Here is a 14,070-nt window from a genome sequence, read left to right as displayed (position 1 = left end):
AGAAGGAATGGGTGACGTTTCGGGTCGAGACCCTTCTTCAGACTGAAGAAGGGTCTCGACCCAAAACGTCACCCATTTCGGGTCGAGACCCTTCTTCAGACTGAAGAAGGGTCTCGACCCAAAACGTCACCCATTCCTTCTCTCCTGAGATGCTGCCTCACCTGCTGAGTTACTCCAGCTTTTTGTCTATTTGCTGATAATTGGGCTCTCTGCATTTTGTGGATAGGACATACCCAAGGACTCAGCGACAGGTATAGGTTTTGAAATGGGGCTCCATCATACACCGATGAGCAAAACCATTATGACCACTGACAGGTGTAGTGAATAACATTGGTTATCTTGCTGCAATGGCGCCTGTCAAGGGGTGGGATATATTAGGCAGCAAGTGAACAGTCAGTTCTTGAAGTTGATGCGTTGGATGCAGGAGAAATGGGCAGGAGTAAAGACCTGAGCGACTTTGACAAGGGCCAAATTGTTATGGCCAGATGACTGGGTCAGAGCATCTCTGAAACGGCAAGGCTTGTGGGGTGCTCCCGGTCAGCAGTGGTGAGTACCTACCGACAGTGGTCCGAGGAGGGACAAACTATAAACCGGCAACAGACAGGGTGTTGGGCGCCCAAGGCACAATCTTCCAGTGCAAAAAACCCACTTGTGGATAAGAATTTCTATGTTCTAAATCTATATTCTATGTTCTATATCTAAGTTCTATTATTTAAGAAGAGAAGCAAAGACAAGCCAGGGAAATGCTGGATAACGACCCTTACATCAGTGGTGGGAAGGTTGTTGGGGGGATAAGATCCATCAATATTTGGATAGGCACAGACTGATCAGGGATGCGTGGGACATCATGCCTCACAAATCTGACAGAGTTTGTTCATGAGGTCACCAAGAGGACTGCTGAGGGCAAGGCATTGGACATTTACATATGGACTTTAGCATGGCCTTTGATAAGGTTCCACAAATAGGCTTGGCTAGAAGGTTAGGAGGAGAACTTCTTCCACAAAAATGCTGGAGTAACTCAGCAGGTCAGGCAGCATCTCAGGAGGGAAGGAATGGGCGACGTTTCGGGTCGAGACCCTTCTTCAGACTGATGTCAGGGGGGACGGGACAAAGGAAGGATATAGGTGGAGACAGGAAGATAGAGGGAGATCTGGGAAGAGGGAGGGGAAGAGAGGGACAGAGGAACTATCTAAAGTTGAAACTATCTAAACATTTAAAAACAATTCCACCCTCTACTCCACCCAGCCGCTACTATTTTTTCAAAGTTCCAAAGCCGAAAAATGTTCCAAATTCTGGAGCATATCCCAAAATACAGCAGGTCAGGCAGCATGGAGAGAGAAATACAGCTAATGCCCCAGATCAATAACCTTCTGGTGAGATGTTATCAAAATTGAATTATTTAATCTGTTTCTCACTCAACAGCTCCTGCCCCATCTGCTCAATGGTTTATGTGTCTATTTAGGGTCAAGGTACTGTGAATGGAGATTAAACTTGAGGCTACGAGGGTGCTTCGCTGGAGGAATGTTTGATTGATTGAAAGATACAGCTTGAAACCCACCGAGTCCACACCGACCATCGATCATAGTGAGGCCCACCGGAAATTGGAGGAACAGCACCTCATATTTCGCTTGGGCAGCTTGCAGCCCAGCGGTATGAACATTGACTTCTCCAACTTTCTCTGTCCCTCTCTTCTCCTCCCCCTTCCCAGTTCTCCCTCTGTCTTCCTGTCCCCACCTATATCCTTCCTTTGTCCCGCCCCCCTGACATCAGTCTGAAGAAGGGTCTCGACCCGAAACGTCACCCATTCCTTCTCTCCTGAGATGCTGCCTGACCTGCTGTGTTACTCCAGCATTTTGTGAATAAATGGCTAGAAGGTTAGATCGCATACAAGCAATGGAGAGCTAACCAATTGGATTTAAAATTGACTCGGAAGAAGGGATCAAGGGGTAGTTGTGGAGGGTTTTTTTCTGATTGGAGTACAGGTGTGCCTAAAGGGTCACAGTGGGTCTACTGCTGTTTGTTATATACATCAATGATTCGGATGACTATGTAGTCAACATTGTTAGTAAATTTGCAGTTGACGCTAACATTGGTGGTATAGGAGACAGTGATATACACCGAAGAGCCAAAACGTTATAACCTGATGAGCCAAAACATTATGACCACCTGCCTAATATGCTGTTGGTCCTCCGTGTGCAGCCCCATACGCAGCAGGGTGCGATGCACTGTGTATTGTGACACATTCCTCCCGTGACCACCATTAACATTTTCTGTGACTTGTGCCACAGTCGACCTTCTGTCGGTTCGGACCAGACGGGATAGCCTTCGTTGCCCTCGCGCATCGATGAGCCTTGGGCGCCCAACACCCTGCCTGTCGCCGGTTTGTGGTTTGTCCCTCCTCGGACCACTGTCGGTAGGTACTCACCACTGCTGACCAGGAGCACCCCACAAGCCTTGCCGTTTCACAGATGCTCTGACCCAGTCGTCTGGCCACAACAATTTGGCCCTTGTCAAAGTCGCTCAGGTCTTTACTCCTGCCCATTTCTCCTGCATCCAACACATCAACTTCAAGAACTGACTGTGTTCACTTGCTGCCTAATATATCCCACCCCTTGACAGGTGCCATTGTAACAAGATAATCAATGTTATTCACTTCGCCTGTCAGTGGTCATAATGTTTTGGCTCATCGGTGTCGAACATAGATAAAAATAGCACAGGAACAGACCCTTTGGCCCATAATGTCTGTGTTGAACATAATGCCAAGACCTGCCTACACACCTCAACTGCCTACACACAATCCACAACCCTCCAGTCCCAGTGTATCTAAAAGTCTCTTAGACACCACTATTGCATCTGCCTTGACCATCGCCTATGGGAATGTATTCCAGATACCCATAACCCTCTGTGTAAAAACTAGCCCCACATATCTTCTTTAAACATTGTCCCTCTCATCTAAAATTCATGCCCCCAAATCTTTAACATTTCAACTCTGAGGAAAAAAGGTGCTGAATATTCCTTGTGTTGCCACAATGGTTACTCTCAAGTTAAAATCATTCGGTCGTACATTTCTTTGCTTTTTGCATCACAGCAAGGGACTGAAGCATTTTGAATCACAGTGGTAATAATAGATAGATAACATTCCTTCCTTTTTCCCTTTTAAAGCATGTTCATTTTAGATTTTTTTTTTAGATTTAGAGATACAGCGCGGAAACAGGCCCTTCGGCCCACCGAGTCCGCGCCGCCCAGCGATCCCCGCACATTAACACTATCCTACACACACTAGGGACAGTTTTTTTTAACATATTACCCAGTCAATTAACCTACATACCTGCACGTCTTTGGAGTGTGGGAGGAAACCGAAGGTCTCGGAGAAAACCCACGCAGGTCACGGGGAGAACGTACAAACTCCGTACAGACGGCGCCCATAGTCAGGATCGAACCTGAGTCTCCGGCGCTGCATTCACTGTAAGGCAGCAACTCTACCGCTGCGTCTACTTCTACTCTCTCTACTTTCCTAACCAATTACTAACCCAATCCATGCGGTTACCTGAAATTGAGGAGCATCATCATTATAATTTATTTCCACTTGGGCAACAAGGGGAACTGTGAGGGGGAATATGTAGGAGCTGGATGGAATAACGTTGAGATTTGAAACATAGAAACATAGAAAATAGGTGCTGGAGGAGGCCATTCGGCCCTTCGGGTAAGCACCGCCATTCATTGTGATCAGGGCTGATCATCCACAATCAGTAACCCGTGCCTGCCTTCTCCCCATATCCCTTGATTCCGCTAGCCCCTAGAGCTCTATCTAACATTAGTGAGTAAAAAGATAGACACAGTTATTTATAAAGTAAGGGAAAAGTAATGAAAGTAAGGGAGAGCAATGCTCACAACCAAGAAAGCTAGGTGGTTTCAGGATTTGGCAGCTGTGAAGGTAAAGTCAGTTTATTTTAGAGATACAGCATGGAAACAGGCCCTTCGGCCCACCGAGTCCCGGCTGACCGATGATCACCCATACTCTTGTTCTATCATACACAATTTACAGAAGCCAATTCACCTACAAACCTGCAAGTCTTTGGAATCTTGGAGGACACCGGAGAGCTTGGAGAAAATCCACCTGGTCAGGGGAACGCACAAACTCCGTACAGACAGGGCCCATAGGAAGGATGGATGGTGCTGTAAGGCGGCAACTCTACCGCCGTGCCACCGCGCCACCGTGCCGCCCCCAGTTGCCCAAGGACGGGGTGTTACAGTGGAGATCCCCAAGTTCATCTTTAATGTTCTTCTTGTTTTGTTATTCCAAAGTTCAGACTGATGTCAGGCGGGCGGGACAAAGAAAGCCTTTACCTTCCTTTAACCTTCTGCCTTTGTCCCGCCCCCCCCTGACATCAGTCTGAAGAAGGGTCTCGACCCGAAACGTCACCCATTCCTTCTCTCCTGAGATGCTGCCTGACCTGCTGAGTTACTCCAGCATTTTGTGAAATAAATACCTTTGATTTGTACCAGCATCTGCAGTTATTTTCTCACATTTAGTTTAACCACTTTAAATTTGATAAACTAAACGTGAGGTCATTTGGGTTGATTGGGCTGATCTTTGCCATTAAAACCGCTCAGTGTATTCTCCTTGGATTTTTTTTCTCTTTTTCCAGGAAAATCAATATTATTGATTGTAAACTAAAACATGTTCAATGTGCTTTAATACATCAACCTGAAGTTTATTTACATTTTCCAAGGCACTGCAGGTTTCCTAATTTACATGAAAACATCCATTATTCTGCTCTTGTCGTGAGGTTAAGTATGTATGAAGTAATAGACCCAAACTGCAAATCGTTTTAAATGGCTGGAAAAATTGTGAGGGTCCATCATATATATGCCTGTAATAACCCGTGCCTTGTTTTCCTCCAGACTGCAAATCCTATAACAAAAAAAAAGTCCTGACGCAACCTAGTGCTGAAAGCAGCCAGCCTGTTTCCAATCACTGACATTAATCTCCCATTGCAGCATCTTTCTTATATTAAGTTTTGCTGTGAAAGGAAGCCTGCCTTTGTTTATTGAAGGTTCAATCCTATTTTCCAAACGACGATTTGAACTTTGTGCACTATTTCGGAACTTAAAGATACTTGGCAGATGATTTTTTCTTTTGTAGTTTGGAATGGGCGGTGTTATTCGGTGCAGAATTGCAAGTTAAGTCAAGTAAAATAAGGGCAACATTGGGCGATAACACCAGACGTTAAACGGGAGTATTATTTATTACCGTGTCAAGGCCACTTAGTGTAAGATTCATGCTTGCTAAACCCCTTCCCTTTTTATTATGAGAGGCAAGAATGCGAGAGGCATCTCATGTACAATCCCTGGGTCATGGTAGTTTGAGGAGGGGAAAGAATTACAACAAGCATGGCTTATATAAAGAAGCAGGTAATTCACAAGACAAAACTACTGCCAGCTTTAATTACTTCCCCTACGATCGAGTCCAAGAGTGAATGATTACTGAAGCTGTAATGATATAGGAAATATTAACCATCTGGAAGAGCTTCAAAGATTCAACCGACTCTGTTATTGAAAACCTTACAGAAAATTAATGGTTTTTATTAACTTCAAAAGTAAAAATATTTCACACAAATTTGTGAACTTTTTCATCTTGCCAGTATCAACAAACATCTTAGGGGTGTTGGCTGAACTTTTAGCATCTATGAACAGCAATATCCATTACTGACAGCCCTACGATCCAATTTTATGATTTAGTTTTGTTTAAATTCTCCTCTCTCTGCTGGGTTTCATTTCCTTGTGCGGCCTCCATTTTTATAGAAGCATGTGGCAATGTTTCCGAGGGCTTTGGAAAAAATAGGAATTTGCCAGAGTGGGGGAAAAACTTCAAGATGAAAAACAAAAAACTGCTGTAGATACTCAGCAGGTTGGTCAGCAACTACTGGCAGAGTCTCGCACTGTGGTGCAGCGGTAGTGTTGCTGCCTCACAGCGCCAGAGACCCAGGTACGATCCTGACCACAGCATTGGTCTGTAAAGGACGAGGTGATGTCTCTAGGTTAATTCCCGGAATGGCGGGACTGTCATATGTTGAAAGACTGGAGAGACTAGGCTTGTATACACTGGAATTTAGAAGGATGAGAGGAGATCTTATCGAAACGTATAAGATTATTAAGAGGTTGGACACGTTAGAGGAAGGAAACATGTTCTCAATGTTGGGGGAGTCCAGAACAAGGGGCCACAGTTTAAGAATAAGGGGTAGGCCATTTAGAACTGAGATGAGGAAAAACTTTTTCAGTCAGAGAGTTGTGAATCTGTGGAATTCTCTGCCTCAGAAGGCAGTGGAGGCCAATTCTCTGAATGCATTCAAGAGAGAGCTAGATAGAGCTCTTAAGGATAGCAGAGTCAGGGGGTATGGGGAGAAGGCAGGAACGGGGTACTGATTGAGAATGATCAGCCATGATCACATTGAATGGCGGTGCTGGCTCGAAGGGCCGAATGGCCTCCTCTTGCACCTATTGTCTATTGTCTATTGACCCATTTTGGGTCTGAAGAAGGGTCTCGACCAGAAACGTCACCTTTCCCTTTTCTCCAGAGATGCTGTCTGACCCGCTGAGTTTCAATAGACAATAGACAATAGGTGCAGGAGGAGGCCTTTCAGCTCTTCGAGCCAGCACCGCCATTCAATGTGATCATGGCTGATCATTCTCAATCAGTACCCCGTTCCTGCCTTCTCCTCATACCCCCCGACTCCGCTATCCTTAAGAGCTCTATCTAGCTCTCTCTTGAATGCATTCAGAGAACTGACCTCCACTGCCTTCTGAGGCCAGTTCTCTGAATGCAAGGGGGTAGGAGAGGGTGCTGCACCAATGCAGGAGAGGTTTGGGCCTAACGGGTCCACTTGGTCTAGTACTAACTAATTCCAAGTGCTTGTCAATCATTTCACTATATTCACTAACATTAACCCCTGTTAACGTTGAACCATGGATTTAGAATTCTCTCATTCATTAATTTATAATCCATGGGAGGAGAACAGAGAAGGGAAGAGATTGAGCTTTTTTTCGCTTTCTATCACAGTGAGGAATTTGGAGGAGTCACTGTGGTGGATGTTCATGTTAAAATGCATTTTGTGTGTTCTGTTGCTTTTCATTGGTGTTACTGTCCGGCAGATGAAATTCCTCGTATGTTGCAAAACATACTTGGCTAATAAAGTATGATTATGATTATGATGATAGTTATATCTTATCCCTGCACAGTCATCTGGACTCACAAATGACAAAATCTACAAACGCTTCCAATTCTGCCCTTTTTGTGCATCCTCAGTTCAAACTGTTTTATCATTTGCAGATGTACCATCAGTTGCCCAAACATGAGGCCTTGGTATTTCCTCTCTAAAAACCTCAGTCATCCTCATCTTCTTTAAATGATTATCGAAGCCTCTGTTTCCACGCATGATCTTTTCTTCACATGACGTGTGACTCAATGGAACCTTTGCCTGGTAATGCAACCCGGAGAGATTCCTCAGAGCCTTTCAAGAGCAATGCAAGTTGTTTCTGTGACATCCCAACTATAAAAACGACCTGCGAGGGAATGAACTGCAGGAGCCGGTTTATACTGAAGACAGACACAAAGTGCAGGAGTAACTCAATGGGACAGGCAGCATCTCTGGAGAGAAGGAATGGATGCCATTTTGAGTCAACACTCTTGATTCCTCTATCTGCTTTTCCTCAGTCCCACACTGAGGCTCAGTCTATTTGCCAACCAGGATGTTTATAGGGGAAATATTACCTTATGCATTCCCAAACTAGGGAATAGGGTGGCACAGTGGCGCAGAGGTAGAGTTACTGCCTTCTGCAGTTGTACAGGGCCCTACTGTCCCTCTGCAGTTGTACAGGGCCCTAGTGAGACCGCACCTGGAGTACTGTGTGCAGTTTTGGTCTCCAAATTTGATGAAGGATATTCTTGCTATTGAGGGCGTGCAGCGTAAGTTCACTAGGTTAATTCCCGGAATGGCAGGACTGTCATATGTTGAAAGATTGGAGCGACTAGGCTTGTATACACTGGAATTTAGAAGGATGAGAGGGGATCTTATCGAAACATATCAGATTATTAAGGGGTTGGACACGTTAGAGGCAGGAAACATGTTCCCAATGTTGGGGGAGTCCAGAACCAGGGGCCACAGTTTAAGAATAAGGGGTAGGCCATTTAGAACGGAGATGAGGAAAAACTTTTTCAGTCAGAGAGTTGTAAATCTGTGGAATTCTCTGCCTCAGAAGGCAGTGGAGGCCAATTCTCTGAATGCATTCAAGAGAGAGCTAGATAGAGCTCTTAAGGATAGCGGAGTCAGGGGGTATGGGGAGAAGGCAGGAACGTGGTACTGATTGAGAATGATCAGCCATGATCACATTGAATGGTGGTGCTAGCTCGAAGGGCTGAATGGCCTCCTCCTGCACATATTGTTTATTGCCTTTCGGCGAATGCAGCGCCGGAGACCCAGGTTCCATCCCGACTACGGGCGCTATCTGTACGGAGTTTGTACGTTCTCCCCGTGACCTGCGTGGGTTTTCTCCGGGTGCTCCGGTTTCCTCCCACACTCCAAAAGCGTACAGGTTTGTGGGTTAATTGGCTTGGTAAGTATGAAAATTGTCCCTTGTGTGTGTGGGACAGTGCTAGTGTGCGGGGATCGTTGGTCGGCGCGGACCCGGTGGGCCGAAGAGCCTGTTTCCGCTCTGTATCTCCAAAGGGAAAAAATGGAGGAGTGGTCAATGTATACCTGTTATGTACTCATCCTTTTGAGGTTGTGCCCAGTCCAGGATGATGAAGGAATGGCAGCTTTCGACAGCCACGATGGTGATGTTCCGTGGGGGATGCTCAGGCGGCAAATTATTTTCCATCAGGTCTTTTGGTACAATATCCATTAAGGAAACCACCTGAAAGTGGTCCAACGCATCTGTCAATGAACATGGGGCGTCGGGATCTTTGCTGATATAATTCACATAAGCAGCTGTAAAGAAACGGTCAACATTAGTTTCAATAATATCAGAAGATTCACAATCATATCTACGATTCACAATTTCACTTCCAGCATTTGCAGGCAAACTTGGACTAACCTCTAAACGAGGCGCAAAGTGCTGGAGTAACTCGGCAGTGTCTCAGGAGAACAATTTTAGGCGCCATTTCGAGTGGGGCCCGTCTTCAGACTGATTATAGTACAGGTGGGGGGGGGAGAAAGCTGGGAGAGAGGTGGGGATGGGACCTTAGTCTGAAACATAGAAAATAGGTGCAGGAGTAGGCCATTCGGCCCTTCGAGCCAGCACCGCCATTCAATATGATCATGGCTGATCATCCAACTCAGTATCCTGTACCTGCCTTCTCTCCATACCCCCTGACCCCTTTAGCCACAAGGGCCACATTTAACTCCCTCTTAAATATAGCCAATGAACTGGCCTCAACTACCTTCTGGGGCAGAGAATTCCACAGATTCACCACTCTCTGTGTGAAAAAAAACGTTCTCATCTCGGTCCTAAAAGACTTCCCCCTTATCCTGAAGAAGAGTCTCGACCCGAAACGTCGCCCATTCCTTCTCTCCTGAGATGCTGCCTGACCTGCTGAGTTACTCCAGCATTTTGTGAATAAATCAGACAGGTAAAGGTGGATACAGATGGTGGGGGGGGTGGGTGTTTGACTGACAGATGGTTGGACAAAGACTAGAATTGAATGGATAAAAAGCTATGAGCTAAGGAGATGAGGAGAAAAGCCATGAAATATTAAGCCTGGGGGAGGGATTTGGAAACATAGAAACATAGAAAATAGGTGCAGGTGGAGGCCATTCAGCCCTTCGAGCCTGCACCGCCATTCATTGTGATCATGGCTGATCATCCACAATCAGTAACCCGTGCCTGCCTTCTCCCCATATCCCTTGATTCCGCTAGCCCCCGAGAGCTCTATCTAACTCTCTTTTAAATCCATCCAGTGAATTGGCCTCCACTGCCCTCTGTGGCAGAGAATTCCACAAATTCACAACTCTCTGGGTGAAAAAGTTACTTCTCCCCTCAGTTTTAAATGGCCTCCCCTTTATTCTTAGACTGTGTGGCCCCTGGTTCTGGACTCGCCCCAACATTGGGAACATTGGATATAGGTGGAAGGTGAAGGGGTGAAGAGGGAAGGAGGGGTGGGGGTCATAGGAGAAGTGGGTACGTGGCCAGGTTGGGCAGAGGGAAGGGAGGGGCAGAAGAAACCCGCCCGGAGGCCTGTATCGAGGCGCCACCCGGATGGGCCCGAAGGCTCGGCGGGCGGCCCAACCTTGGCCCCGATGGAAGGCTGGAGTGTGCAAAGGATACCGGACACACACGGGAGGCAGCGGTGCCCTGCGGCGAACGGAGACAGAGGCCGCGCTGCCGGGAACAAAAGAGGACCTGGCGCGGGGGGCACTTTGTAACTTTGTCCGCGCCCTTTTATTTTTTTAGATTAGAGATACAGCGCGGAAACAGGCCCTTCGGCCCACTGGGTCCGCGCCGACCAGCGATCCCCGCACATTAATACTATCCTACACCCACTAGGGACAATTTACATTGATAGCAAGCCAATTAACCTACATATGTGTAAGTCTTTGGAGTGTGGGAGGAAACCGAAGATCTCGGAGAAAACCCACGCAGGTCATGGGGAGAATGTGCAAACTCCGTACAGACAACGCCCGTAGTGGGGATGGAACCCGGGTCTCCGGCGCTGCATTTGCTGTAAGGCGGCAACTCTACCGCTGCGCCACCGTGCCGCCCTTTATGTGGCGACTGTTTGCATACCTTGGGTATGCAAGCAAAGAATTTCACCGTGACTTGTAGGCTATCGGAGTGCGTTCGGGGAGCGGGGCCGAGTGTGTTTGCCTAACGGAGGTTGCATAGCAACCCGCCTCCCCACCCGGGCAGCCGCCATTGGTGGAGCGGGAGCACGTGGCCGCTGGCTGGGTGAGGTCACGTGGGGCGGTGACGTCATCTTGTCCCGCATTTTGGAGTGAGAAAGTTGGCAACCCCTAGTTCAGCTGGTCTGTATTCCTTTGCAGGACTTTATGCTAAGTAAGCCCTTTGCTGGAAGACAGGGCTTGTTGCTGGAACCCCATCACCAAGTTTAGGATCTCCACACTTGTGCAGGAGACTGTTGATAGCCGCAAGATATATACGCCTGCATTAAGAACGGACCCAATAAATCTGGATGTTGACCAACTACATTTTGTGTGAATGTCTAAGGAACGCAGCAACCCTCTGTGATTTGCATCTGTGTTCGCTCTTCTGTGCCCTAAATGGACACTCCCCCCCCTACATCAAAAATCTTCTAACCCCCCTCTCTAACTCCAGGTCCCCCAGGTCGGCCGACTTGGGGCTACTCACTATCCCGCGGTCTAGGCTTAAGCTCCAACCCCTAATAATCTTATACGTTTCGATAAGGTCCCCTCTCATCCTTCTAAATTCCTATTCCCTCCACTTTCTCAAACTCTCTCCAGATTTCACAACTCGTCTACACACAAGGCAGTTTACTGTAGCCAATTAACCTACCAACCCACACGTCTTTGGTGTAGAAACATTGAAAATAGGTGCAGGAGGAGGCCATTCGGCCCTTCGAGCCAGCACCACCATTCATTGTGATCATGGCTGACCATCCACAATCAGTAACCCGTGCCTGCCTTCTCCCCATATCCCTTGATTCCACTAGCCCCTAGAGCTCTATCTAACTATTTTAAATTCATCCAGTGAATTGGCCTCCACTGCCCTCTGTGGCAGAGGATTCCACAAATTCACAACTCTCTGGGTGAAAAAGTTTTTTCTCACCTCAGTTTTAAATGGCCTCCCCTTTATTCTAAGACTGTGGTCCCTGGCTCTGGACTCCCCCTGCCTTCGGTCTACCATCTGTCCCTTCCCACTGCTGCCATCACATAATAAATGTGATTACATTTATCAGTATACTCACAACTGCTCAAAAATACAAGATCGTAACATTTGTGTACAGTGGAATTGAATTGGTTGTCACTGAGTTTGACATGCTGAAGTCTGATGATTTTTCCAGCCATAAACATGTGCAATCAATCATAACTTGCCCACAACAATTTTCATTCTATTCTAAACACATTGCCTTCATTAACTCAAGTCTTCCAGAATCTTCTGTACAGGGTGGGGGGCAGCTGATTATCCAAGGGCGCTTAATTAATTAACATACTCTGATCAACAATGGTCTAGATCTGCCATAATTTGCCAGCAGTTCTGTTTGGACACTTAAGTTCTGAACTAATTGGCAAAGCCCTCAGTAATGTTTCGGCTGCGTCCCTTCACTGGAGTTTGCATTCGGTGATCCAGTAGGAGTATTTATGCTGGGAATACAGATCATGGACAGGTTGGGTTGGACACGTGGGAGGCAGGAAACATGTTCCCAATGTTGGGGGAGTCCAGAACCAGGGGCCACAGTTTAAGAATAAGGGGTAGGCCATTTAGAACGGAGATGAGGAAAAACTTTTTCAGTCAGAGAGTTGTGATTCTGTGGAATTCTCTGCCTCAGAAGGCAGTGGAGGCCAATTCTCTGAATGCATTCAAGAGAGAGCTAGATAGAGCTCTTAAGGATAGCGGAGTCAGGGGGTATGGGGAGAGGGCAGGAACGGGGCACTGATTGTGGATGATCAGCCATGATCACATTGAATGGTGGTGCTGGCTCGAAGGGCCTACTCATGCACCTATTGTCTATTGTCTCTGCACCTCCATATGCCTATCTAAAAACCACTATCTGCCTCCACCACTATCCCTGGCAATATGTACCAGGCCCCCACCACTCTCTGTAAAAAAATAACTCTTCCCGCACAACTCCATTAAACTTTCTCCCTCTTATCTCAAAGGGAAATCATGTCTGACGAATCTTATAGAATTTTTCGAGGATGTAACTAGTAGAGTGGATAAGGGAGAACCAGTCGATGTGTTATATCTGGACTTTCAGAAGGCCTTCGACAAGGTCCCACATAGGAGATTGGTGTACAAACTTAAAGCACACGGTATTGAGGGTTCAGTGTTGAGGTGGATAGAGAATTGGTTGGCGGACAGGAAGCAAAGAGTGGGAATAAACGGGTCCTTTTCGGAATGGCAGGCAGTGACTAGTGGGGTACCGCAAGGCTCAGTGCTGGGACCCCAGTTATTTACAGTGTATATTAATGATTTGGACGAGGGAATTGAATGCAACATCTCTAAGTTTGCGGATGACACGAAGCTGGGTGGCAGTGTTAGCTGCGAGGAGGATGCTAGGAGGCTGCAGAGTGACTTGGATAGATTAGGCGAGTGGGCAAATGCATGGCAGATGCAATATAATGTGGATAAATGTGAGGTTATCCACTTTGGCGGCAAGAACAGGAAAGCAGAGTATTACCTGAATGGTGACCGATTGGGAGAAGGGGAGATGCAACGTGACCTGGGTGTCATGGTGCACCAGTCATTGAAAGCAAGCGTGCAGGTGCAGCAGGCAGTGAAGAAAGCGAATGGTATGTTGGCATTCATAGCAAGAGGATTTGAGTTTAGGAGCAGGGAGGTTCTGCTGCAGTTGTACAGGGCCTTGGTGAGACCGCACCTGGAGTATTGTGTGCAGTTTTGGTCTCCTAACCGGAGGAAAGACGTTCTTGCCTTAGAGGGAGTACAGAGAAGGTTCACCAGATTGATCTCTGGGATGGCGGGACTTTCATATGAGGAAAGACTGGATAGACTGGGCTTATACTCGCTGGAATTTAGAAGACTGAGGGGGGATCTTATAGAAACATATACAATTCTTAAGGGGTTGGAGAGGCTAGATGCGGGAAGATTGTTCCCGATGTTGGGGGAGTCCAGAACCAGGGGTCACAGCTTAAGGATAAGGGGGAAGTCTTTTAGGACCGAGATGAGAAAACATTTCTTCACACAGAGAGTGGTGAGTCTGTGGAATTCTCTGCCACAGAAGGTAGTTGAGGCCAGTTCATTGGCTATATTTAAGAGGGAGTTAGATGTGGCCCTTTTTGCTAAAGGGATCAGGGGGTATGGAGAGAAGGCAGGTACAGGCTACTGAGCTGAATGATCAGCCATGATCATATTGAA

The 14,070-nt window shown here is 46.9% G+C and overlaps 1 protein-coding gene across 1 annotated transcript in view; it reads right to left on the bottom strand.

The window, feature by feature from the left end:
* fndc1 (fibronectin type III domain containing 1) overlaps window positions 1–14,070 on the bottom strand; it is a 196,068-nt gene that overhangs the window by 56,569 nt on the left and 125,429 nt on the right. The window contains exon 17 of the mRNA XM_078404697.1: window positions 8,757–8,987. Coding sequence (XP_078260823.1) covers window positions 8,757–8,987 — 231 coding nt within the window. The remainder of the gene's footprint in view (window positions 1–8,756; window positions 8,988–14,070) is intronic.

Source organism: Rhinoraja longicauda, chromosome 9 (genome assembly GCF_053455715.1).
Source record: "Rhinoraja longicauda isolate Sanriku21f chromosome 9, sRhiLon1.1, whole genome shotgun sequence".
Classification (NCBI taxonomy): Eukaryota; Metazoa; Chordata; class Chondrichthyes; order Rajiformes; family Arhynchobatidae; genus Rhinoraja; species Rhinoraja longicauda.
Note: the sequence above shows the minus strand (reverse complement) of the source record. Positions and strands in the feature narration are given on the sequence as shown.